The following is a 27,508-nucleotide window of genomic DNA, read 5'->3' as shown; positions in this document are numbered from 1 at the left end:
CGTTACACCACACAGTACCATAACAATCTTAAACCAGGGCCCGGAGAGGATAAACAGCATGACAGGGAGCACATACAGAAAGTAACTTGCTATAAAACTCAATTTGGGAAACAGGCACAGCAGACTTGAGATTAAGGCAATCAACATTGTGACTAGCAACTATTAAGCAGGTCGAATACTTATACCAATTTTAGCTTAACACACTCTGGTCAAATCTGTCGATATCTCAACCCTTCGAGCCCCACGTTGGGCGCCAAATGGACTGTTGTGGTTTAGCCCGGCTGGCAGCCAAACACCACACAGCCATTCGCTCACCCTCCCCCCTCCCTCTCCGGGATGGGGGAGAGAAACAGGAAAGTGAAGCCTGTGAGTTGAGATAAGGACAGTTTATTAAGACAGGGAAAATAATAACAATAATAATAATAATAATAATAATAATAGTAATAATGTGTACAAAGTGATGCACAATGCAATTGCTCACCACCCGTTGACCGATGCCCAGCCTATCCCCGAGCAGCCGGCCCCCCACCCCGGCTAGCCACCCCTATATATTGTTCAGCATGACGTCAGATGGTATGGAATACCCCTTTGGCCAGTTTGGGTCAGCTGTCCTGGGTCTGTCCCCTCCCAGCTCCTGCTGCATCCCTAGCCTGCTCGCTAGCAGGACAGAGAGAGGCTGAAAAGTCCTTGGCTTGGTGTAAGCACTGCTCTACAACAATTAAAACATCAGCATGTTATCAGCGCTCTTCTCATTCTAATCCAAAACATAGCACCCTGCCAGCTACTAGGAGGAAAATTAACTCTGTCCTAACTGAAACCAGGACAACATCTCTCTCTGCTGGGCCTGCAGTCAAACATGTTGTTGAATACCAGAGAGCAGCACTCAGAATCAGATCAGAATTGGGACATGACAAAGGTGCACGGATCTTGTACTGGTTCCCAAAAAGCAGGGTCTTGATGAGTGTTCAGCCAGGATAGCCGTCCAAAAACAAGCAGCAAAAAGCATGCTCTTCCCTTCCCAAACCAGCAGGTCTGACTCACTGCCTTTTGGAGGACAGCTAGATTGGGCTTAAACAACGATGAACTTTTTATTCCAGCCTTCCTCCAGTATTAATTTAGCTGGACAGCACTGACTTAGGTAGACAGAGAGGGACCAGATGAGTGACACCAGAACTGGCAGCATCCCTCAAAAGAAGGGGGTTGATGCTGCACAGATCCAACAAGCTTGGAACTGTGCAAACCCAAAAAGTAAAGCAATACCAGAGAGGGACCATTCACTAGAAAGACTCAAGTCATATTTGAAACGTGATACATAATGGGATACATAATGTCTCGAAGAGAACTTTGTGTTCCTTTTATCTCTGCTCTGTAGCCAGTTGTTTAAATACTGAATAAGCAATATTACACCGAAACCTATTTAAAAAATGCAGTGGGTTTGAATTTTGTAAATATCTTTGAGAAAATACAATTTTTCTTCCATAATGCTTCATCTGCCATAACTCTGCATCTTCAACACACTGAAAATAATTTTTTTTTAGATGGAACATGGGTTATGGTAGTGTTGCACTCTACAGAAAAAGAACTTGGTTTCCTGTATTTCCCTTAACCTTTACTATTATTATTATTTTTTTCCAACACAGTCACGTGGAGAAAAGTTGCTTTTTTACCTCTCTCAACCCTTCTAGGAAGGAAAGGCTTCCTGTATTTCAGGTCGTCACTTTGATGGACACTGCTCTATAAAACTCTTGGTGGTTTTGGGGCTTGACATTACAGGAGCTCTCCTCTTCACCTGAAATAAGTCCACATTAAAAAATGCTACGGTGATGTTATGTCCACATGTCATGAAAATATGAACATCAAACTGATGTGCAGAGCAGTGTGGCTTGAGGGAACTAACAGCCAAAGGCCAAAAGTAAATTATAACTTTTTTTCCCTCTTTCTTTCTTCTTTTAATTCACCAAGCTGAATAATTATATTCTTTAACAGAAAATACTTTGTTCAAAACCAAACCAAAACAAAAATTATGTTATAGGACACAGTTTTGATTCACATCTATGAAACTCCTCTGACACCTTGCTAAACACCGTAAACACACCCAAGTATATTTATATGCAACGACAGCAATCTGAGATCAGAGCTTAAAAATAAAAACCAAATAGAAATTGCAGTGTGTGTGTGCAGCAGTCATACCAACCTACAGTAGGGGAATACTGTTTGTTATATTTATTTGTTTGCAATCCATAATATTAAAACCTGAGGTGCAGGGGATTATGCAAAGCTTACATCAGGTTCTTTTATTAAATAGCAGCGATGGTGATTATCACTGAAGCAGTGAGACACAGTCCCATATTACATTCTAGATGAAAACCCCAGCACTCTTTTCCAAGGGGCAGAACATATCACGCTACCCCCATTTTTAATACATCCACTAGAACCCCCAAATCATCATCTACGTAATTATATCTGTTCAGATAGGAGCCCCTCATCCTTTTCCATCCTTCCCCCAGAACCCAAGTTTTTGTTCAGTTGAAATCTGTGACTAAATTCCAACCAATTACCAGACAGATAGAAGCAATATGTGTTCTGTAGGTCTTTGAAAAGCAGACGGCATTAAGTTATCATCCTGAAGGCAACAGGTATCTACACTAGGTATAGGGAAATGTGCATAAATGCATAATGTAAGAGGCAAGAGTAAGAAAAAATGTAAGAGGTAAGAAAACAAAGACTTTTTAGTTTCTTATATGAGTATTGGTGGATCTCTCTCTCTTAAATCCTCTTGTGTGATGAAAGAAAGATTTCAGGTTTTCCCTGAAAAGCTCAAGACTTTTGACATGATTTTTATGTAGTTTTTTTAAAGCTTCTCAATTTGCATGCCCAAATCAAGTGAATTAAAACAGAATTCAGTGGTTTCTTTGATGCAGTGCTGAACAATGCCAAATACCAAGCCTTAAAGCAAAAAGAAAAGAGCATCATTCACGAAAAAAAAGAAAAAAGTATTTGCTTGCAGTCAGTAAATCAGAGAATGCAGGACATGGTGTGGGGCAAACTAGGTAGAAGAAAGCTGGTTTGCCCTAGCAGGTAGAATAAAGCAAAACCCAAACATCAGGTGATTTCTAGCTATATACCAAAGCAGACAGGAGAAGAATGGCAACAAATGGAGATTTTGTGTATATTAAAACAACATGAGTCAAATACTCAAAAGTCAGCATTTCAGCTGCTAGTAAGCTTCCTACATGGTAGCAGGCACTAGGAAACTTGCCTGCCCATGAGATCAGCAGGAAAAACAAGCTCCTGGTGCAGAGGAAGGTTTGAGGAGATGAGAGCTCACAGAGGAAGTGTCCGGGTCCCACAACTGCTATTGTGATAAACTAATAATTATGTATGAATAAAGCATACATGGTATTACATGCATTTTGAAACACAGCAGTTCCCCAAAGGTCCAATTGTTTTTATATCCCTCGAAGACAGCTGTCTTGGCACCTAGAAAGGCATATATAAGCCAGGGGGCTGCTTCTCTGAGTAAATTTCCTTCTTGAGCCCTCAGGAGGGCTCCTAGTCAGGGCAGGATACCTCCTACTGCAAAATATCTGAGACATATTTCTGGTCCCACCAAAGGCACTTGCTGTGTGGCTTGGCACTAGACCAACTGTGCAGGCCCATATATTTTCCAACAGCAACAAATCACCCTACAACTTCAGCAGGATATCTCCAAATAAAACAAAAGAAACCACCTATACAGCAACTACAACAGAGAAATTGAACTGTAACAGAGAAAACTGTGATAAAAAGAAGTTAGAAATTTTCACTAAATTGCCCAGCATAGGAGTAAGCAAATCACACTTTATTGGCAGGTCACTGTTCAATCAGCCTTTACAAATAGCTGCATTTAATAGTTTTGTTTGCTCTCTTTTATAAATGGTAACATGAGACGGATTAATACATTGTCTGAATTAGAGGACTAAAAATGCTTCAGTTTGAAATATTTGGAATATCACTGGTACAGCAATACATGCAGTTACTAACTGCCCAGGAAGCCAGACCAAAAGCCAGATTAAAAGTTAACCAATAGAAAGACTACCTGTGAATTTCAAGTGTCTTTAGTTAATATGCATGCTTTCAGTCACTAAATACATGACCAAAATGTTTTCTTCAATTTTGATCTACTTGTTTCTACCTCATAAAACATTTACATTTATATCTAACTGCCTTTTAGTGCTGAACCACCTAAATAATTACTTTAGGAGCAGAAATACATAAAAATGCAGCAGTGACTTCTAGTGGGTGCGTTAAATCCTTCTCAAAGTAATTCAGTTATAACTTAATTTCCGTGGTGCAATAAGGCAACAAAACTCATGTCCACAGTGAAACTGCTTTCAGGATAATATAAAATAACCTAAACCTGCTGTGTATTCACTACCAACAAAATCTCCTTTGGAAGCTGTGAAAAAGCAAGGCTCACGTTCCCCTTTCCCTATTATTACTCATCAACACCATTTCAGTTTTCAACTGAATCTTGAAGATTGGTGCAAAAGTACTAAATTAATTACGAGACAGATGCAGGTAGTATTGGAAATCTCCCAAAAGTACCTGTGTTAGTAACACAGCCAATTCAATTTTGTATATGCAGAAGTACCTGTGGTCTAAACACCAATACTGGAGGGGCTGCTAGGGAAAGCTGCCCATGCAGGTAACCACACACAAGACTTCATCTAGATGAAGACGCAGGCTCATGCATTATACAGGAAGTGTAACTGCTTCTGTACAACTCCAATAAAGGCGGCAATAAACTAATATAAAGAAAAGTGCATCCAGAAGTGCATTTCCCCAATATGGAGAAAAAAAAAAAAGGTTTTGAGCACCAGTTCATGTCATATAACTCACTAATTGCTGATAGCTCCTCTATCGCAATTGACCTTGGCTGGATCAAATGACCCTTTGACTGAATCTGCCATTTCTCCCATCAGTTCATCCAGTCAGTCTCCTTTCTCATGCAGAAATCCTACATAAACCATTCTGTCACTCTCATGCCTAACGAAGAATAACGAAAGCAAAATGCTGATGACGGTAAACAAAAGATACATCCTTCTCTCTCCCAGCTGCAAGTCTTGGATTACTCCATTCCAGATGCTGCTATTACTTCGCAGTATGAATATTTGGTTGTCAAGGTATGGAATAGTTTTAAAATGCCAAATCATTTGGTTGATTCACTGTTGACTCTGCCCTGCAGTGGCCAGGTTGTCTCCTGTGGGTAGGCAAGGGATTTGATGCAAGTTATGCGGGAAGCAGAGCATGCTGGTTAAAGAGGGTAATTTCACTTCAAGTCGAGCCCAGAAAATACCCCCTCCCTACACACCTATGAAGACCAGGACTTTGCTTGCTTTGTGGCCAAAAGCAGATACAGCAGTATAAACCTAGACCCATTCAGGTGGAGCTATAGATTTTTACTGTGTGATCACCGCTGTCTAAAACTACGAGGGAATTGTTTGCTGTGTAAGTCAGTCCTATGGGGTATGAAAGCCCGTGGCTAATTAGAGGGTTAAAGATGGGAAACTCCCCAGGTTTCCCTAAGCATATCACAGCCTGGCTACAGACATCTGTTACTACGATGCGACCCTCTTTGTCAAAGGCCACAGCCGTCGTGTATATTTTGGAGGGGAAAAAGAGGTTCAGGCCAAAGCTATCCATCTGTCCCACGAGATCCATATCTGCACTGAATATCTTTATCCGGGTGCTGCTGTTGTTGGGCCCCCTGGCCTTCAGGTGCTCTATCACCACAACAGCGCCCGAGGTCTGGCAGACCGCCACCCCTCTGGGGCTGGTTAACTTGGACCGGAGCATCTGGCACTTCTTCAGCTCGCCCTTTCCAAAGTCGGCCGTCAGGCGGTAGAGAGCTCCTGCCTCCGCGTCCGTCAGGATCACGTCGCTCTCCGGGGTGGCGTCCAAGCCCCATGGCAGGCAGAAGCCCTCTCGCACCGCCAAGGCCCCCCTTCCCTCCCAGTCGAAGGCCTTCACCGCGCGGTCCCCGCCGTCAGTGACCACCACGTGCCCATCCGCCGTGACGGCCACGTCGAGCGGGTACTTGATATCGTTGCCCGCCTCCCCGCGCTCCCCAAAGCGGTGCAGGCAGGACCCGCTCGGCCCGAAGACGTGGATCCTCTTCTTGCCGTCGTGGGCCACCGCCAAGCGCCCCGACTTGGGGCACGCCGCCACCCCCGTGGGGTTGACCAGAGCCCCCCAGCCGCCCAGGGCCAGCCGCAGCCCCGGAGCCCCGGGGGTGGCGCTGCCCGCGGCCGGGAGGATGCTGCAGGTCGGGCCCAGCACCTCGAGCAGCTGCAGCAGCGGCAGGCAGTCGCTGGTGTCCGAGGGGCCGCAGGCCCGCCGGCAGAAGGGGCACTCCAGCCGGCCCCGGCCGCCCAGGGCGCCCACGCAGCCTCGGCAGAGGACGTGGCCGCAGGGCAGGTTGCGCGGCCGCCGCTGCCCGCCGGGGCCGTAGGGCTCGAAGCACACCCGGCACTCCAGCAGGCCCAGCTCCGCCTCGCCCGCCTCCGCCGCCGCCATCCCGGGGCTGGCCGGGCCGGGCGGCTGCCCCCTGTGGGCGGGCGGCGGAGGGACGGGGCCCCGCCGCCTCCACGCCTCCCCTGGCCGCCCGCCCGCGGCTGCTCCGTGAGGGGACGGCGGACGCCGGCCCTGGGACACCGGCCTTCAGCCCTCAGCCTCCCCTCCCGCGGCCAGGAGAGGGTTTTGGGGGTCGCCGGGGAGCCCTGGTTTGGAGTGTGTGTGTGTGTCTGTCTGTCACGCGGTTCCCGGTCGATAGAAAAAGTCTCTATTAAAATTACAACAAGAAAATCAAATTACATATGTAAAACGTGCATCGGATTCATACACATGTCCAGTTACCCAGTTACCTCAAGGTTGCTAGTGCTATTTATGCCTCTATCAGGGCGAGGAAGCAGTCACTGTTGCATGTGATTCCCCTCGCTGTTCGGGGAAGCTTTTGAAAATGTGAGGGAAATATTTATGCTAAGTGCTAGTAGCCACTTTTCCCACTCACATCCACACACAGCATGGACAGCGTGTGTTCTTTTTGGAAGATGCTGCATTTACCAGGACGGCTTGTCAGCATGACCGAGCCCTCGTTCCTGGAGCCCTGTGCAGGACCCCAGGGTCAGCAACATCCAGCACTTGGCCTGGGCCAGCTGCAACACCTCTAGAAACCTGAGATAAGTTTTAACAGCTCTCACACCTGGAAAAAAATCTGGACAGAAAGAGAGGAGATGCTTTAACCCAGTAGCTGCTGAACCGTGCAGAAGTGAAAATGTCCAAAACCGGCAGTTCCCAACTTAGCCGGCCCACAGGCTACAAGAAGGTAGCACTGTAAGCAGCGTCGTCATCTCTTCTCCGGTGACCTGGTGCTGAAGCAGCAGTAGCTCCCAGTGGCTGTGAGCAATATCGAGAGTTGTGGGTTGGGGGAGATGCTGTAGGTTGGGGACTGCTCTGCTGAAAACATCAGACCCACTTGCAGCTCTAGGACTGCAACGTTAAAATTGCACGTAGCTTTTTCTCTCGTTCTAGTCTTAATAAATGCCAATATACTACATTGCAATCATACATTTCCTTTTTTTTTTTTTTTTAAATAAGCCACCAAGGCCAGGACAAAGAGTCTTCAGAGCCCCCAATTCTGTAATTTAAAAAAATTGCAATAATACCCCTATGACAATGATCAAAGACCTGCAAAGAAAGGTTTGTGTTCGGCTAACCACGCAGAAGCCCCACAGGCTTTCCCTGACCCCTCTTGCCCTACAGCCCCCTGCCAATTTACCTGCTGGTCGCTGCGCTCTGGAGGCAGCAGCACACTCACAAGCGACCACAGGAATATTTTCTTCCTGGACTCTCTCCTTCATTGTCAGCCATTTACTTCCCTCCTTTCTTTGCTGCTCGATTACTGTTCCCCCATGGTGGCTGTTGCCAAGACTTCCTGCCTGCTCATTGCCAGCTCGTCTCTCAACCTGTAATCGTAACGGGGACAGAGCAAGCAGCAAGCCGCGCCAACTTCCCGCCTCTCTTGCCCAGCTGCCCTCGCTGGTGCAAGGCGAGTGGCATTTGAACAGCAAATGGAAAGCAACATTTGAACAGCAGCTGCCATTACTCCAAGGCCGCGAGCCTCCGAGGAGGACCTGCAGAGCTACACACAGGCAGCAGCTACTGGCAGCCACAGAGAAGGGACCTCATTTATTTATTTTTTAATTCTAACTATTTGAAACGATACAAAAGAAACACTCAAAAAAATGCTTGTTGTGCATTAAGTTTAAGAAAAGCTATGCACATCTTAAAGCAGTGAAGTCAGTTATGTAGCAGAGTTGGCTCTGAAAGCAAAATCAAAATGAAGACGTCCCACAGACATTTTTCTGTACACTGAAGCCTGCTGTAAGAGTGTCCCAAAACATGTCTCATTTTAAAAAGTGAGATAAAAATAAAAGCTAGATTGGAGGTAAGTTGTTTTAATGGATTTTAATCAAGCTACAAACTTTAGTACAAACAGAGTCTCCAGAAAATAATCTAGTCCCCATTGCCTGTGTCTGTCTGAGAAGTCACTGACTTTTTCGAGAAGCTTAATTTCACAGTGGTTGCCTGAAAAGGAGGAAAGAGTAACAAATTACTGAATGGTAAGTCACTGAAGAAAGCAAACTGTCAGAAGACAAAATCCTATGTACAGATGACCCTAACTGCGTGACACAAATGCACTGAGGAAAACTTATTGGTCTCTTTTGCACCAGGATAAAACTGTCCTTGCCAATGACTCACTGTGTACGGACACTCCAGAGGTCTCGTAAAGATGTAAGATCAAAGCAAGCGCAATAGCAAAGCATATCACGACCAATATTGAAAATTTCCTGATACAATTCTGATATATATATATGCGCTAATGGATTTGAGTTGCACATCTAGCATTTCTACAGCATGACATTTTACTTTTCTTTTTTGGCTACAAAAATACATCAGAAGCTTTAGAACTAATATGCAAAGGCATTGCATTAAAACCAGGGTAGATAGTGATGAGGTGCAGAGAAAGATGAAATTGTCAAGTAGGAGAAAGACTGAAGCTATGAGACCACAGTGTACAGTCTGAATCCTGGGGGAGTGAAAAGAAGCCAAGGGGAGAAAAGAGACAGCGACAGCCTCTTGGGTTTTCCTCGTGTCTTTTGAAAAGGTGGGAATTTGCGTTAACAGCAAAAACCTTGTGGCAACGTGATTTTTATTTCCCTCATTATTTTTCCGTGACTCTCTCTCTTGTCTAAGTAGCAAACACATGACTTGGTCACTTGCTGCAGAGATAGAAGCACAAAAAAACATTTTTGTGTTTTGGAAAACATCATAAGGGTGAGATGAAACATTACTTACCAAACAAGCTTTTAACTTCAGATTCAGGAACATAAAACGGTGGGCCTGGAAAGGACACGGTGAAGCTAATCAGAGAGGAGACAAACTTTTGTACTGCAACAAGAGAGCCAGAGCCAACCCCAGCACCCGGCCCCAGACAGGCCCCTGTGTGCAGCACCACCTGCAGGAACCAGAAACACCACGTAGGAGAACTGGAGGCACCTTGGTGGACCCCCTGGCAGCTTCAGGTGCTGCTGCTGGTGCAATATCTCCAGGCTGCAGCCAAGGCAGCCACATTGTCAGAAGAGGGAAGGTCACATACATGCCATGGATACAACCACTCTCTCTGTCATGTGTGAATTGGGCCAATAATCCCTTTATAGTGAAACGGCATGATTAAAGCTAAAAGCTGAATAGTAAGAGGGAGAGCAGTGAATTAAATTATTGTGGCTAATGATAACAAGACCTTCTCTCTGAAGGGTAATTATGCTGAAGAGATCAAAAGCAGCAAGAAATCTATCTTTTGTGAATTTGTAATTAAAATGATAATAATAATAAAATAAAAACTAAACTTTGGCATCTAATAAAAGAAAAATTCTTCATGGCTGTACAGAATTTCACCTCTTCCAGGCATATGCAGACCATGATAGTGGTTGGAGGAAAGGCACAAGATGGGCAATGCAGTGGGTTGCAAATACTGGGCAAACAGACTAAAGGTCTAACATGGTTGATGTACTTAGGAGTGCCCCAAGGTCCCTAGGCCAGACAGGATGGACAGAGTTACACTAAGCATTCCCTTTTCCAGTTTCATTTTATGGTTAGTATATCACAGAATCAGAACGGCTTGGGTCGGAAGGGACCCATCCAGTTCTTTAGATCACGTGCCTGACTTTCACTTGTCCTTGGCATGCTTGAATGCTAAAGAGAAAGCAAATCTAGCATCAAGCTTGCTCTACATCTACAGTTTTTAACACGCAGCCATATTGGCATGATTGGCTAACAAAGCTATGTTTGTTAAAAAAGCTGAGGAAGATCCTAATATATATCTAACACATCTTTACACAATTCGTACTAATGTAAAACCAAACCATGAACAGTGCAAAGTTCTCACCTTTGTGTTTGTTTGGATCGTATAAAACAGTAACGAGGAGATAAGAAGAATATTTCTCCATTAGGGAGATCATCAAACTGGCATAGCTAAAAGGAGATAGTTATACTTTATTATTTTGGAACTGCACAAACATTTAAGCATAGCATTCAAAATACTCACCAAAGAAGGTAACGTAGTCCTGTGTGGAGACAAGTCAAACTGACCCACACAGGAACTAAGCAGAGATAAACGAGCATGAAATTCATGAGACATCTCAAATAAAGGTTTCTGGACACTTTCATAAAAAAGCATTTCTTATTTCCAATGTTCTTCTCAAAACTAACAGACAAAACACCGTATTCATCCGCCAGTCCAGAACGCAGTCCAGAACACAGTACTGATTTTGGAAATTATTTGAATTCACAAGATCACGTATCTAATTCAAAAATCCTGGGAGCAAGGTCAAACTACATTTGGGTTGGCTGTAGGCAAGAATGAAAAATTGGAGTAAAGAGAAGTGAGGGGAAGATGAAGACAGGGAAGAGAAGCAGACGGGGTGAAAAGGAAATAATAACATTCAGATGAGACTTGCAGCTCTGCTTCTTCTGGGTTGCAACAAACCACATATTTTCCCACCAAGAGGCAGGGCCGCTTCCTGAAGGAAGCTCACAAATCTAGAGCACAGCGCTCTGCAGCTGCGACTGATGCTTATGGCAGAGAAAAACTTGTTTAGGTTACTCTGCTCAGTGAAAGAGGGCTTGTCGACAGGTGGCAGAAGGTAACAAAACTGTGTCACTGGATGCATTAGAGAAAAGATTAACCGCCAAGCAAATTTACTAACCGTTGTCTGTCGCATGGATTCACAGCCACTAGAGCTCCTCTGTCCCAAACCCCATCAAACTTGCCAACAATTGCACTATAGAAAGATGAGAAAAAAGGCTTAAAAATACTGATAAGGTACCTTCATCCCTATTCAGATACTTCTGAGCAGTCGGCAGTAGTCTCCAGCTGGCTGTGCAGACCTGATTTGTTGTTAGGATCCAGCCTTTTCACGACCCAGAACATTATGAACTGGGTCGCAAGAAACCTTCTGGTACGTGGTTCTGCCATGATAGATAGCATGAGGTGCTGCAATTGTGCATCATTTCCCCATTGCTAGGGTGTGCTGAGACAAGGCAGGGGGAAGAAACACTTTTTAAACACTTTTGGGATATAAGTCTGGTGTTTTTGGCAGTCACAACCTGCCGTGACCCCTGAGGCAGCACCAACATACATTTGGGACATCGTTAACTCACGGCTTTCTTCTAGGACCCACACATGACTTCAAACGCAGGGTAAGGAAGGCACCTCTCTGCTTTAGGATTACTGAACGCAGCACACCCAGTAATTTTAAACACCCCAGTTCCCAGCCACATGCTCAGGACAGTTAGCTTCAGTTTGCGATTTGTTTAATCTTAGAAAAGCTAAGTTACTGTGATACTTGCCTCAGTCTAATCCTGTCACAGACATTATTTTTGCTCCTGAATGATCTGGCAGATGGCTTCAATGACTACCTAAAGCCTGCAAGTAGCCAAGACTATTGGAAAACGCCTTTATTAGCGGGTGTTAAGAGCAATGAGGGTGACACTAGAGATGAGGATGTTTACAGGCAGGAAAAGCCTTGTTTCTGGTAATTATTAAACCAGGAAATTAGAGAGTAAAGTAATAACAAAGTAAATTGCATAATTTTAAAGGAAGTCTGAAATACATTTACTTACTGAGGAAAAAAAAAAGTAGTCTGCAATACCTTTCTGCCTACTGGGAGAGTGTCTGAGTCCAATTGCATCACCTCTTTCTTCACTTCTCCCTGCCCTGCTGCTCATTTCTTTGCAACGGCATCGCTGAGTTTCTGGCGTCTAACCTAGAAGCTGAGCCTGTACTTCCCGCTCTGCTGCGATGAGACATGATAACACTGCAGATTCCAGGCTCCTCTCAAAGCTTGCCAAGACCAAGCATCTAATTTGAATAAACAGTCTCTTATTTTCTTATAAGGGTTTTAAAGAGACAGTTAAAGAGGCAGTGGGGATGAGGGGGCAGGTGACGATCTTGATTTTCTGACGCTTGCAGGCTGTTCTCTCTGCATAGACGAGTCTGCTGCACGATCTCAGGAAAGTCCCTGCAGTTTTTTTGCACCTCTTTTTTCTTTCCACCTCCAATCTGGTCTAACTGGAATGGTGGCGGTGGCTCCACACAGGCATTGCAGGTACTTCACTCCCCATGGATTTCATCAGGGACTACAGGCACCGCAGGCAGTGGGCAGCCTCACGCTGCAGCCTTTCCCTGGTGCTGGTCTCCTGGCTGCACAGATCCCAGGAGCTCCCGAGCATCTGGGTTCTCCCTGCCTGCCTGTACATCCCATTTGCTTCTGAGGAGAACCAAGCCAGGAGAAAATGGAAGAAAAAGGTGCACAGCTTTCTTTCATCCTGATTTCATAAGGATGAAACTAAGGTATTAGGAAGCACTCCTCTTAGATACATCTTTCACCGTACCAGTACCCAATCTTTAGCCCCACTTTATCTCCTGCTGTAAGTTTATAAGATATGCAGCATGAGAGATGGCGGTCTAGATACTACTACGATTACAAAAAAATAACATCTAAAACAGAAATTCACATATCCACAGAAATCCTACTTCTTTTTGGTAGTAACGTTGTGAATTGCTATCCCTATATGCGTTCAGTAGTTTCGGTTAAAGCAATTTTTATTTATAGTCTGGTAGCTATAATTGTATTAGGACGTAAGATGATTGTGTAATATAACTGTTTAACACACTTCCCAGAGTTCCCACAAAGAGCAGTAATTCCTGTTACTCTTTAACCAGCAAGAGCCTTTGAAATGTCTCATTCTGACAAAGGTCACAAGCACATCTGAGTTTTCCTCTAATGAATGCTAGGCGAGGAGATCAAAAGGATTTGTTTGCAGGCCAGCCTCAGCAAGAGAGAAATAAGTTTAATTTCCTTAATTACTGGGTAATTAATCAAATGGTCTGTACATAGAAACCAGAACTGTGTGTGCATTTTTGTAGTCACAGGTATCTGCTGACTGCTGTAGGGAACGAGGTTTGTACTTTCATCATCGCAGCACCCAGCACAGAACCATGCATCCAGAACACATACCTGCCAATTTATTCTGTAAGGGACAAACCTATCTACTGGGCCCATTAATATCAACTGAGGTTTTCACTAATTACCTATTTTTAGTTTACTTCATAGTACTATCCCACCACATTATGATGGAAGTTATAGATTTACCACGCTACCTGCTACTCAGCTTAGAACCAAAATTTTTAAAAACTGCAGACAAGAAGCTCGAGCAGTCCCTGGGCAACTTGTCAACTCACAGCTAGAGGGGCTTACAGGAATCAACACAGCAAGGAGCTACATCACAGGGGAAAAGTGAGGAGGAAACCAGGCAGTATCTACAAAGTCGCTTTCATATACTGCCCATCTGTTCCAAGGTGCTCATTTTTGCATTTGCCTCCTTATATACACACTCCAAACCAAACAGCTGCAACAGCAAAAGTCTTAGCAGCACTCTATCCTCTAGAGTGCTTTGGTCTCCAGTAATGAATACAAAGGGGATCGTTAAGCAAGCACTGTGTTCTTGCGTCCTAAGCGACCTATTAATCCTGTATAGGTTGACTCTCTGAAAAGCCCGTACACATAAAGATCCAGACTTGACCTCCTCCTCCTTATTGAACAGCCAGGGTACAAATTGTTACTGACAGTTGTTTGTGTGAACACACATAACCTCACCAAAACCTTAAACTCTAGGGTAAATTGTGTCAGAGCGAGAAATACAAGAGGAAGGAACTACAGTAGAGGACACTGGGCATCTTCAGCTTCCTTCAAGACACATTTCAAAACCAGAAGCATCACTTTCTTGCATGCTCTCCAATCTCCAGCTACCCCAGCACTGGTGTAGGTCTGGGGACGTTTCAGGGCAGACTTACTATTGTGAACACCTTCTTGGGACAAATAAACCAGATGCATTACTGTTCAAGGCAGAGTCTTCTATGCTAGAGGCTGGAGAGAGTCTCTGTACAACTCTGTGATTTGCAAAATTCCCCACCAGCTGACAGCTGAGCAGAAAGTCAGGTGCAAAGCCACCCCAAGATCTGAGAAGTAAATTTGAGGCCACAGAGAACAGTGGGCTGAAATATTTTTCAGGAGACAGTAGTGTGGACTGTGCTGAAACATTTTGCATTTTCTGTTGTGTCTTGTAACTGATGAAGAACGAATAAGAAATAAGGACATTTTAGCACTAAAATCCTTTAGAAGATATTAAGTTGAGCCATGGTTGTAAAAGCACTTGCAGTCACTGTCTGACAATATTTTAAAAGGGACATAAACTGGAGCGATGTTAAGTACTTCAAGCCCACTGAGAAAAGTATGTTAAGTAAAGCATGGGGCGCATAACCAATGGGTACAGCTAACTCATGAATATGTTAATCAAATAGTTTGGGGGAAAAATATATTTAGTACTTAGTTATGGGAAAAGCTGTTTAAGACAACGCCTCTGGTATATTCTCTTTACTTTCACTAAGCTACTCTGAGTAAGGGATTGTGCTAGGATTTTGGCTTGTAGAATCAATCAATAATATTGAACGTAATTTGTTTTTACTGCAAAAGCAAACGTGGTTTCCCGTAACTTTTAGATAACAGCTTAGACAAGCCCATTTAAAGATATTTAGTTGCCATCTTTACCTAATGGTCAACAACAGGGGTAATTTCTGTTGGATGTTGGCTATTCACATTTCTCACACAAGTTAATAAGAGTTTTCCTGAGAGGAGCTGGTTCAAATAAAATAATTTGACAGTAAGAATACATGGTTGGTTATAGAAAATTGTAGAACACATTGTGGACTCCTACCTGGACAAATCATAAATACTGCAGCAGTACAGACAGATGTTTCCAGAGGTACTCTAGGATGAAAAGCAAGAGAAACAATATTCATCAGCAAACTACATCTTTAAATATACACTTAGGTGTCGTGAAGAAAAACTGTTTTTTTTGTTTTTTTTTTTTAAACCAAGGTACATCTCCTGATCCCTTCCATAGAGGCTCTGACCTATCAAGGCATGCGACTGTCCAATTTTGAAATACACTATCCTCTAAACTTCATATTTAGGCCTTTCAAAGTTGTATGAAAAGAAGGCCAAAGTAATAAGCTCAAAATAAGAACTTCTCGGTGCAAAACTACAACCCAGTGTTTCTTTTCAGACCTCATTAGGAGAAATGAACAATTACCAGTGGCATAAAAGCAGAAGGACTTGTTTGCTCAGTTACGCCTGCATTGCGTGGCTAACCACACCAGATCGTGTGGCAACACAGGAAACATACCTTCAACTTTTTTGCTCCCACAATCCCTGGGACTGGCTCCTCACAATAAGGCAGACTCTGATCTGCAAAAAACTCCTTCAGTGCTTGCTCGCTGAAGTCCACGCCGACGATGCTGTGTCCTAAGTCAGCCAGCCTGCATGCAGCAGAGAGGTCCCAGGTTTACTGAGGCGTGCAGCTCAGGCCATTACTGTATGTGCACCTCAATAAGCATTTCTCTAGTAAATACTCGCTCAAACCTGGTTCTAGGATGCACTGGTGTGTCTCCTCTTTCTGGAGTTTTCACGTTATTGAACACCACCCCCACATGATCAGAGTTTAAGGTAGCACCCATCAGCAGGCAGCTGAGTGGGACTCAACAGCTTTATTTAGATTTAATTGCTTAATCATTACTTTCTATGAACGCAGTGAAAAGGAAGACTGCCCCGGCAGTGGCACTCAGTGAGACAAGGTGGCAGAGTGTGGGTCCTCACTGAGGCAGCGGCACGCCTCGGGGCCTGTGGTCAGCTTAGGAACCCATCACCACGACCAGTTGTGGTCACTAGGGCTAGCTGGGGGGTGCAGATCAGTTGGGGTGGGTATGGCTTGTGTCCCTTACCCCCAGGGAGCAGCACAGGCTTACGCAGCCCCTAACTATAAATTATAACCCAGCCAACAACTAGTGAAAGTAACATAAAGAAATGTAAAAAAAGTTGTATTTAGCCCAAATCACCTAAATTCCCAGGTGTGACATGCCACGTGGTCCCATGAGCACGTGCTCTGGCACAACCAGGCTCACTGTGGGCCGTTTAAGCCGGCATTGCCAAAAAATGAAGCAGCCATTAGGGCACAGCTTCTGCCACTCTGTCCGTCACAAATCTGGCATTCCCCAGGCTGAACTCAGGGCTATCAGAAGGACGTTCAGGTTAGTCCTCATCCATCCCATTTACGCCACTAAACCAAGCACCAGCAAATGAAACGGAGCAAGCCGCCAGCAGAGATCCAGCACACTTCCATCGGCCGTTGTAGGGCTGGGAATTCCCCCTCTCTCTCCCTCCTTCCCCACATCACTGAGATTTTCGCTGTTATAACCTGTGCCGTTTCGTACCTTTTCATGTCTACTGCTTTACCACAAAGTGGGAAAAATATCCTCAGGCCACTCCTGCCGCTTAAGAGCACGTCCAGGTACTTCTCTAGCAGCCTGCAGAAGAACAGATACTTTTTACTTTGCACTGAGAGCATTTGTGCTGGCTCAGGAAAGAGCCAAGCGCTACAAGATATCACACAAACTCCACCATGGGATACACGGCCCTAGTTAGAAGTAAAAACAAGAGCTATGAACATTCACCTTCCATTTTCTCGGAAAGTGAACTCCATTTCTGTTGGGCAAATTTGTCCTGGTTTCTGTTTGCTCATCTTCTCAGGTAAACAAAACAACCTACCCACTTCTAAGAGGACCGCAAGAGGCAGCTTAAACAGAATGATGATTAAACCTCTGGATCAATCATTTATACACGTCTCAAGTGTAAGTTTTATTAGTCACAAGACCGTATAATTGGGTTTTCTCCCTCAGGCCCCTGTCTTCCAGGGCACAATAATTGCCCCAGCGTTGCTTTAGGCCCCAGTTTCATAACTTACAAACAGCAACGCAGAGCCTTTGCTTCAGAGAATTTAAGACTTTTAGTCGGCTCGCCTAAACTTTACAGTTTAAAATATGATTTAAGGAGGGACAGCTCTAAATGAGATGTCTTTTTTTTTTTTTTTCGCTGCCATTTTTTAACAAATGGAGGTCACACAGCTGCGTTAACGTTCAGGCAGTGCCTGCTTCAGTACCTTTCCCTACACAACCTCTCCAATCTTAGGGGGGTTTGTTGGGCAAACCAGGCCGCCCCCTCCCCCTTCCTCCAGCCGAGGTGCCGTACGGGTGCCCGTGCTCCTTGTGGAAGGCGGCCGACCCCGTTTCCCACTTGTGCAGCCACTCCTGCGCCGTCAGCACCCTGTCCTTCTGCGCCCCGCCGCCTTGCAGCTCGGCGGGCACGCCAGCAGGGCCGTCCATTGCCAGCGGCTGTGGGAGAGGGAGAGAAACCCCGGTCAGCCGGCACCGCGCACAAGCCCCGCTCCAGAGGGTTTATTTTGCTGGAGCGCTGCGCTGCGCTGCCCGCCCCCCCCCACCCCTCCCCTCCAGGGTCTCCAGCCCCATCCTTCCCGTCCAAAATGGAGGGGCCGCTCCTCGCCCCCCGTCCCTCACACACGTCTACCTGGCGGCGCCGCGGCCCGGCTTGGGGGCGAAGGCGCCTGGGGGCCGGTGGCTGTGGCGGGGCCGGGCCGTACCGAGCCGGGCCGTGCTAGCGCCTCCCCCTCGCTGTGCTGAGCGGAAGCGGCGGCAGCAGGAGGCGGGCTGAGGAGGAGGAGGAGGAGGAGGAGGAGGAGGATGGCGCTGGGGACGGCCGCGGCGGTGAGTGAGTGCCCCCCTCTCCCTCAGGCGGCGGGGCAGGTGCAGCGCGGCCCCCGCCTCACCTCCTTGCCCCCCTCCATCCCTCCCTTTCCCTCTCCCCCTTCCCTCTCGCCGCAGCTGTAGCAGGAGGCGGCGCGGACACGCGTGGATGCGGTCTCCGGCCCCTGAGGTGAGCGCCTGGCGGGGACGCCCCCAGCCCCGTGCCGGGGCCGCTGTCACCGCGCTGCCGGGCTGCGGGCGGGGGGCGGCGACGACCCCGGGTGTGGGGCTGGGGGCTGGGGTCGTGGTTGGGGTCTGGGGTCGGGGCTGGGTCTGGGGCCGGGGCTGGGGCTGGGGCTGGGGCCGGCGCCCCGAGTTGTGTAAAGGTGTGCGCGGCCCCTCGCTCCCGTTCCCCTCTCGCTTCCTCTCTTTTATTTATTTCTCCACTCTTTCCTTTCCTTTTTTTTTTTTTTAATTTTTTTATTCTTTTTTTCCCCAAGCCGAACTTGCTGTCAACTCCCCATGGAGCCCCGGGGGGGCTTTCCCTTACAGGCCAGGTTGGGCAAAATGTTACCATGAGGGACACGCCGTGTGTCCCCCTCTCCCCCGTCATGGGGGGTATTTCCTTGGCCGGTAAGACCACGTATATAGGGTTCAGAGCCAGCAAGACCCCGCTCATAGGGTGCGGACCCCCCAAGCTCCGTGAGGTGCGCACTGTTTGCTCCCTCTCCAAAGAGCCAAGGGTTGTGGGGTGAGGCCAGTGGGGTTTGTGTAGGGGAACTGGGGACGAGGTGACACGCAGCTGGATAACAATGGCCTTCCTGCAGCTAGCCGGTCGCCTCCTGCCCACCTCCTCACCCCCAGGCAGCAGCACTGACAGCACAAACATATTCAGGCCTCTGTACCGCCGGCCTCCGCCCTGCCAAACCGGAGGCCTGCCTGAGCCTTCAACGTCCTCAGAGAACTTCTTAGCGAGCCATAACTGCCTCATTTCTCTTTTTTTTTTTCTTCCTCTCCCAACCTCCCAAATGCAAGGAAACAGCACCAGTTTGCCTCCTGGGATGCTCACACCTCTCCTGCAACCACCTGGAGCCACCGAAACCAGCCAGGGCCAGTGGGGGAGGTCAGAGCCTCCACCCTAAAGGCAACAGTATTTAGGGATGGTTAGCTAGTGGCCGCGGCCAGGAGGATACATGAAGGTGATACAAAGCGATACTGTTGTGCCTCCGACCCAGAGGGACAGCCCCAGGAGGAGAACAGGCACTATTTCCTGGGGCTTCACGCAGTGCTTTGGGAAATGTCACGTAAATGCCAGCGGTTGGCTCTCCTGTCTCTTCTTCCATCCTCATCCACCCCCGTGCAGTGGGGGAAGCTGTGGTGGAACATTGTTGGCTTTTTAGGGGAGTAAACATTGACATTTTTTTTCCCTCTAATTAATTATAATTGATTTTTTTTTTTGTATAGGAAAAAAAAAATAATTTTTGTATTGGCTTGTCCGAACTCATTTCTCTCCTCACATATGTGGATATTGTGTGAATCTTCCCTTCCGCACCCAAATCAATTCCCTCTATCTTGAGGGCAGAATAAAGCAACGACTTACTTGATTTATGTCAGCTTCATTTGAAACTTTGTAAAGATGCCCATTCTCTCCTCCTGCTACCTTTACTTCTGGCAAAATTCGTGAATGAAGCTACTGCTAGCACATCCCTCGCTGTCAGCTTGAACAAGGAGGATGCAGCCTGGAACAACAGGGAGAATTGAGAAATTCCAGAAATATTAAAAAAAAAATAAAAAATAAAAAAATTGCAAACTAGTCCCTACTACAACAAGATAACCTTCGTGACTCAGTGCTGTAGTACAAGGGTTTTATTTCCATTTCCTTTCTGTGTGGTGGAGTGCATTTAGATTTAATTCTTCCTCCAGGCTCTCCTTATTTTATTTTATCCCCTGCAAAAAGAACGCCTTTGATAATACCATTTTAAATGTGCTTTCATATCTCTGTGGCGTGCTTTCTCACATTACATGCTTTCCAGCTTGCATGATGAACTATGGTCTTCCTGTTCCCACCAACGTAGTCAAAGACAAGTATAGATCTATCTTGTGGTGTTAAACTTCTTTTTTTCTCCCGAAGTATGTTTAATAACTAAGTTTGTGATATTCCAGTTGCTTAAAATTGCAATGCAAATGTAGCTGTTTAGGCTTTATGTTCTGATGTATTTTTACAGGAGAGTGAGAGACAGGAGAGTCTAAGAAATGGTATTTCACTTGGCATTAAATGTCTCTTGAGCACGCTGTTTGGAAAAATGCTTTGCAGTGCAAATCTCTTGCTAACGATAAATCAGAAGGTGGTAGGAACAGCATTGTGAAGACTGGTATTTCAAAGCTTGCATTATGGACTGATGTCTATTCACTTTGCCAACCCTAATTCCAGTCCAGACCTTGACGTAACGCAAACACAAATCAGATTATTGAAATCCAGGGTATGCTGATCTGGAATAACCTGTCAGGATGTACTCCAGGATCTAATCTTAACTCTGAATTTACTTTAAAATAAGATTGTTGTTTCTTTCCTCATAGTGCCTCATTCTCTTTTCTCCCCTGAATTGATAGCCAAGCTAAACAGATTCTTATCTAGGTAACTCTGACTAAAGTAGCATTCTAGGAGTGGCTGTACTGTCCAGGTGATTAGACAGCTCTGCAAATTCAATCAATTTAATTTTTATTTTTCCTTAACTGCTTTTTCTTTCTTTTTTTTTTTCTTTTTTTTTTCTCCTCTCCAGGTCTAATAGTACAATGTCAACTGGAAGGGTGCGAACAAAGAAAAAGACATGTTCTTCAGACCAGTCTCCAGACAACCTTCCCCTGAGGAGTTCTGGAAGACAGGTACTTATAACAATTTGAAAACACATGGTTTGGTACTCTTTTTTTTTTTTTCCTGTTGATGTTTATAAAGAAAGATGGCTTCACTGTGGATCATCTAGTACTCAGAGCATATATCCAGGGAGAGGGAGAATTTGTTAACACTGTGAAGAAATAGTCAAAGCTTCTTATTTATGAAGAATATTCAGAAAAGAGGAATGCTAACTGTAACTTGTAAGTTCTTGATATGTTAAAAATACAATCAGAGTTTTTTCTGTGCAGCCAAACAAAGCTGTCTGCCAATCAAGACTGAGACCTAAAACAACACAATACACAGTACCTTTGAGGCCTAGAAGATGCGTATGGTATACAGCTTTGTATCTGGAGTCATCCCCGCCATGGCCCTAGTATTTTATTTGGTGTGCAGAGAAGATTGCCACTAATTACTATCAATAAGTATATGAAGAAGAGATTTTTCTGAAGGAGAAATACAACAAACGTCTGAGGCCTTACTCATTAGCATGTGATGGAGCTTAAAATGTGATTTAAACTGGAATCTTTGCTTATAATTTCTTCAATGGCATCAGTTAAGCTAGGGCAAGACATTTTTAGCTTTAAATGATATTTCCATCCTTACTCTTTTTTTTTTTTTGGTAGAAAAACTGACCTACTTTGACAGCTGTTTCATGCTGCAGCTATTTCACAATGGATTCAGAAAGTTTTGTTTGTATCATTTTAAACTTTCAATGCTATGCCACAACCTGCAAAGCTGTCTGAATACCATTGTGTGTAAAACGCAATTGTGTCATTTCTGGTCAGATTTCAGCTATTCTTTATTAGGTGAAGAAGAAAGCGGCTGAGGCAGCAGATGATGATGATGATGCATCAGAGAAGAAATATAGGAAGTGTGAAAAAGCTGGATGCACTGCAACATGTCCTGTTTGCTTTGCCAGTGCAGCTGAAAGGTTTGTTTCTTTTTAATTTGTTTTTTCATAGACTTCTCTAAAGTTGCAGTTGAAACTTGGAATTTTAACTGCATTCTGAAAAATCCCTTCATTTCTAAATGCAGAGAGAGAATTGAAGGGTAGTAATACGAGACTTAAGATGCCAGGAGAGTGTCACAGTTATCCATTTGTGGATACGTTTCTTCTGCGCAAGTTGCTAAATCTGATACAGCGTGTCTTTAGCTTAGAATAAGCTTATTTATGTTATTAATGGTGTCTTCTGGAATACACCTTGCTTCTGTGAAACTGAGAATATACAAGGGTAACCTGGAAGCTAAATGTGCTTTCGAGATGGAAAATGAAACCATCATTTACTGCAGAAACCCTTTTTTTGAAACCTGCTCACTTGTTGGAATGTTTTGCAGTCTGAGGTGAGATTCTCAGCTTCACGTTTTAGGTCTTGGGAGACAGTTGTGCTTATTTGAAGTCTTTGTTCTCAAGTTGTTTGTGACTTTTGGCCAGTCCTTTTGTGTTCTTACCCTGGAGATGCATCTTGTCAGTACCATGCATTCAGTGTCTGCAATAAGAAAGATATTAGATCTCATTATGCAGTAGGCAGACTGTAATTACATGGCATCATTCCCTCCCTAGCTAATTGGGGCAAACTTTCCTTGTTTTATTTATTCTTCAGTGATGTTAAAATAATCCAGACACCTGAGAAACACCTGAGAAATCTGTGTTGATGATTTATTTTTTATTTAGGAAACAGCAGTTACTGCATAGTCATGTTTCCTGAGGTGTTATTTTAGTGTTGTGGTAGATACATATTTTTCCCCTAGAATATGTGCTTTTGATGTCATTTATTTGACACGAGATCATTTTTTTTCTAGCTATTTCAGTTAGTAGCTTAGGCCACTATTTTTTACCTCATTAATTTGTCTTGAATCATTTCATTGAGTTTAATGAGAGTTTTCTAAGTGAAGAGTGGGTGCTTTGCATAATGAATATAATTTTTGCTAATGGATATTTCTTTCTGAGAGTATATAAGGAATAAATGCCCAGAACGTGTAACGGTTTCTTCAGGATTTTCTCTCATTGGGTTAAAATTGCAGCCAACTTGGTCACGTTAAAAAACAGGCAACATCTGTTTTGCGTTCAGATTTGCATGTATAGTTCTGTCAGCTGTTCTGGGGACTAGATGTTGTAATGACTTATGAATCGATTGATTACCCATACACGAAAAATACTCATTGAAATGACTTTCTCTCACCCTTGCACTAACATCAGAATGAAATGAAAAAAGGTAAAAGAAGGGTAAGTTTCTATGGAGAGGGACATTTGGAAAATGCTTTGTGTGTTGCAGTACATACTGTAAAAGCAACAGTATTTCGTGTCCTGGAACCATCTGCTTAAAGGGTACTAAAGAAATGCTCAGTGGACCATTGTTAGAGGGAAGTTGCTGGAAGCCAGACCAACTATAAAACTGCGTATTGTGTATGCTTTGCCTCCTTTGCATCTGGTGCTGCTTAGTTCGGAAACTGGAAATGTCTGAGACAATTGAAATGATCTTCTCGTTATTGTTATTAGTGTGGCTGTAGTGCCTTGTGCAAGTCAGCCTTCATGAATGGAACATAATGGCCTGGCTTGTCCTGAATATATTGTTCACATTCTAGAATGTGCTATTGTCAATAGATTTTTTTTTTTCTGAAATGTTTTATAAAGCTATTTCTATGTCTCTTGCTTTACAGATGTGCTAAAAATGGTTATACATCTAGATGGTATCATCTTTCCTGTGGGGAACACTTCTGCAATGAATGCTTTGACCACTATTACCGAAGGTAGATTTGCCAAAGAAGGTTGTGCCTTTTCAGTTCTTATTAAATTTTGACAGATGATACAAGTGCTGAAACCTAATATACATATGTATAATACAAAGTCTAGTCCTCTGTGCTTGCTTTATTTGAAGTTATGCTGAGATATTGGTGGTAAAACTGCAGGTGTTGTATGGACTAATCGTCTACATGAATATGTAGCAAGAACAAATCCAGTTGTTTTATGCAAGATGTTTTGTGGGGACAGTTATTCTGAACCTTTCCTCCCTTTTAAAATGACAGGAGAGAATTTTAAAAGATGAGAATAGTTTTAAGTATGTCTATTTTCTCTTAGCAGATTCACTCTACAAGGTGAATTCAGGAGAACTTGCCTCTACGTAAGACCAAAATCAGCAAGTAGCTTTCACACTTGCAGTTCAGTGACTGGAGTCTCAGAGAGCACTTCAGGCTCCAAGCTCCTTTCCATTTGTGTGGGAGTTGAGTCCATCTCTGCTGAGGCTCTTGAGTACTTGTGTGCTCAGCAGTACCTGTAACTCAGTCCAGGCTTCAGATTCCAGGAAGCCTGCTCATTATCAAGAGGACATAGTGGTCAGGATGCTCTTTATTGCTATCATAAGAGCCATGACTTCCTCTGCATTTAATAGGAAAATACAGAACTCTGCAGCCTTATTTCTCTGTCCTTATATAAAATGTTTAATTTTAGAATAACCACTGTTGCTTACAATGAAATAGATCATTCAGTTTTCTGACTGCTTGCTATTTTCTTTTCTCTTTCTTCTTAGCCATAAAGATGGTTATGAGAAATATACTGCCTGGAAAAGGATTTGGACAAGTAATGGTAAAAGCGAGCCCAGTCCAAAAGCTTTCATGGCTGATCAACAGCTTCCTTACTGGGTAAGACAGAGAGTGATTTACGTAAGAGGGTGTATTTCCATGTGATGGTAGTCTGAGAAGGTATGCAGTTTTGTTCTGATGTTTAAATGAGCTCCCCCTGCCCCTTCTTTTCTATCTTCTCCTCGTTTCTTGTTCTGAAAGACTTTCTGATATTGCATGGTCAAGCAACAGGTCAGCTGAGTTTTCAGTTGGGCTTCCTAGTATTAGAGGGCTTGGGAGAAGCTCAAGATAATTTCCCTGGTAAAGGGAGAAGAGAAGGAAATATGGGAATTGAAGGAAGGTTTTTGAAAAATATTATTTTTGAAGTAGTGAATGATGTATTTTTGCAGCAACGCTTGCAAAGCCCACTGAAGACAGTAGTGTAACTGGGTATTGAATCAATTTTGGAGTTAGGTTCTGTAGTGAAATCCCATCTTACAGGAGATTGACCCAAGATTTACGTATACCTTACTGATGTCTTACTGATGTCCTGAGCATTACAGGAGAATGAATTTAACAATTTCCTCATGTCTGCCTTCTTTCTGATCAGCTAGTTATGCTTCATTAACCTTATCTATAATCAGTCAGTAGAGTAAAAACATGTTTGTTTTTCGACTTGTAGGTGCAGTGCACGAAGCCAGAATGTGGTAAATGGCGTCAGCTGACAAAGGAAATCCAGCTGACACCACAGATAGCAAAAACATACAGATGTGGTATGAAACTAAACAATTCCACCAAGGTAGCATAGAAGACTTTTGCTCATTCTGAAACTAACAAGTATATTTTTCTTGTTTGCAGACATAAATTACTTCTTGTTTTGCTGCTTAATGTTTCTAATTTCAAAACAAGTGTCCGATGGCCTGGAGAGCCGCATGGCTTAAAAGCCTGCAAGCTGTTTGGCTTTTTTTTTTTTCCTGAGAGAAAATATCAAGAAAGAAGCATCTGAAATACTTTCTGTCTGCAGTCAACTGTAAAATCACTCATTCTAAAGCTACTAAAAGATTATCAGCATGTATAAAATAGACATACACCAAAATATATTTTTTTTAATTTTTATTTATTTATTTTTATTTTGGTTTTGTTTGGCCATACTTTACTATTGAGGAAAACATTTGAAAAGCTCAATGAGCTTTTATTAATTTTTAGCAAGTTTGTCATGGGGCTTTAAATGGAGAATATTCAGCTTTGGCATGAAGGTAACTCCTGAAATCTGAGAGTCCTTATAGTGCCGTAGAATCATTATAGCTAAAAACATAACATGAAAACACTGACCACGTGAAAGGATTGGCATTTCATCTTGGAACTTTGTAATATTCTTAAAATAAATGAGAGAATTTTGTTTTTATAGGCTAGACTGGAAGATTTTCTCTCTGAAAAATGGGGAATCTTCCCAGAATTTCTCTATAAAATTCTGCCCCCCCCCCCCCCCCCCCCCATTTGTTTCAGTGTTCCACTCCATTTCATGGAATAAGACACATATCTTAATGTCTGATCAGTAGAGACTATTTTGTTTAACAAATGAAAAAGGTTTTCTAGGGTGTTTTGGTTTCATGGTGTGTTGTGTTTTTAACTATGCGTTTCTCTATTATTTATTTTTACTAATACAAGTGCCTGTGCTACAGAAAGCTAACACTAATGAATTCTGTGGTTTGGTTTTTATGTTTAAGGAACTATGCCGTAGCCAAATTGCTTTCTTTTATATTTAATTTTTGTCGCACGGCCTAAGAATAGCTCTGATTCAGTTGACTTTCCTTTCAGACGGAGGGCTCAGACCAGTGTTCCATGCCTGAGGACTTGGTGAGTAGTGGTTGTTCCTCCTCATTTGTTCTAGAATATAAAAACAACCCTAAAGCATGGCATATGTCTTTCCTTTTCTTGGTCCTTCGGCCAATTGTAGTAGCATTTATGCATTTTGCTCAGGAAACTGTCAGACACTATTTGCAACAGAGCCTCGGGTTTTCTACTTTCTCACCTTTTTCCTCTCTTCCCTCGCTACCAGTTAGATTTCAGGTGGTTCTTGGTGTCTTTGGGTTGTGATCCGTGATTCAAAGTTTGCTCCTAATCCTCTCTTTTGATCAGGCAAAACAACAGCATTCAGTTGCCAGCTTTCAAACAAAAATCCCCATCCCCAAATTTCCCTGTCTTCCAGGTGGTTTCTATCTTTAGTCAAACTAGTCTCCTCTTTTTGGAAGCTGCAAAAGAACACCAAATCATGATTTCTCTCTCCTCTCGCCCACAATGCAAAACGTGATGTATGTTGGTGTTGCAATGACTTTATGATCGTGTAACCCCGCGTTTCAGATCGAGTATGATCTGATGTTCAATAAGCTATCGTTGGCAAGTGTCTCTGAGGTACCTCTATCTCAGGACACCTGTTCAAGATTATTGTTCACTCTTGTAGGAGCTTGGCGGTTTTGTTTCATTAATGCATGTTTGCTTTGTAAGACAAGGCTGGATCGTTAGCATTTGTTAAGGTTTTAGAAGGTCTTGGATGGGGATAGCACAATCTAAGTAAAATCGAACAGTTAGTTTAGACTTTTCTAAGTTCAGATTTCTGGATGTATAAGCAACTGTAAATGTTTTATAAAGGGCTTGATTAGGCATAGATTATTGTCATGGTATGTCTCATCTGTTTGCTTTCCACATGGGTGTGGAGTTTGTGAAGTTTCAGCTCTGCTTCTGAGGAAGATGTTAAGACTGCAGGTTTTCTGTGTCAGGCTGAGGAAGGGGAAAGAGGGAGA

General features: G+C 43.9%; 3 protein-coding genes across 8 annotated transcripts in view; 1 reads left to right on the top strand and 2 right to left on the bottom strand.

Annotated features, from left to right (window-relative positions):
* Positions 1-380: 380 nt before the first annotated feature.
* Positions 381-6,565, bottom strand: NHLRC1 (NHL repeat containing E3 ubiquitin protein ligase 1). The gene has a single exon (XM_035549891.2). It carries the CDS (start codon positions 6,556-6,558, stop codon positions 5,422-5,424), a length of 1,137 nt encoding a protein of 378 aa, XP_035405784.1. The 5' UTR covers positions 6,559-6,565; the 3' UTR covers positions 381-5,421.
* A 1,928-nt stretch (positions 6,566-8,493) lies between these two features.
* TPMT (thiopurine S-methyltransferase) lies at positions 8,494-18,214 on the bottom strand. 2 transcript variants are annotated; one of them, XM_035549874.2, is made up of 9 exons: positions 18,084-18,214; positions 17,748-17,890; positions 16,934-17,026; positions 15,850-15,982; positions 15,379-15,431; positions 11,310-11,384; positions 10,490-10,575; positions 9,400-9,464; positions 8,494-8,628 (listed from the first exon to the last, which is right to left on the bottom strand). In XM_035549874.2, the coding sequence occupies exons 2-9, from the start codon at positions 17,879-17,881 to the stop codon at positions 8,557-8,559; spliced, it is 711 nt and encodes a 236-aa protein (XP_035405767.1). In that variant the 5' UTR covers positions 17,882-17,890; positions 18,084-18,214; the 3' UTR covers positions 8,494-8,556. The 2 variants fall into 2 exon arrangements, with proteins under 2 accessions (XP_035405767.1, XP_035405766.1); XM_035549873.2 differs by having other exon boundaries at positions 9,400-9,444.
* KDM1B (lysine demethylase 1B) overlaps positions 18,215-27,508 on the top strand; it is a 29,674-nt gene continuing 20,380 nt past the window's right edge. For 2 of the 5 annotated variants that reach the window (XM_035549876.2, XM_050709236.1), the window contains exons 1-8: positions 18,232-18,280; positions 18,398-18,449; positions 21,040-21,142; positions 21,959-22,083; positions 23,811-23,900; positions 24,677-24,788; positions 25,390-25,506; positions 26,526-26,564. In XM_035549876.2, the coding sequence (XP_035405769.1) occupies positions 21,053-21,142; positions 21,959-22,083; positions 23,811-23,900; positions 24,677-24,788; positions 25,390-25,506; positions 26,526-26,564 (573 nt within the window). In that variant the 5' untranslated portion in view covers positions 18,232-18,280; positions 18,398-18,449; positions 21,040-21,052. Of the gene's footprint in view, positions 18,281-18,397; positions 18,450-21,039; positions 21,143-21,958; positions 22,084-23,810; positions 23,901-24,676; positions 24,789-25,389; positions 25,507-26,525; positions 26,565-27,508 lie in introns of all 5 variants that reach the window. The other 3 variants (XM_050709235.1, XM_050709234.1, XM_035549875.2) reach the window with 2 other exon arrangements.

This window comes from Cygnus atratus, chromosome 2, assembly GCF_013377495.2.
Source record: "Cygnus atratus isolate AKBS03 ecotype Queensland, Australia chromosome 2, CAtr_DNAZoo_HiC_assembly, whole genome shotgun sequence".
Classification (NCBI taxonomy): Eukaryota; Metazoa; Chordata; class Aves; order Anseriformes; family Anatidae; genus Cygnus; species Cygnus atratus.
This window is presented reverse-complemented; position numbering and strand designations above follow the sequence as displayed.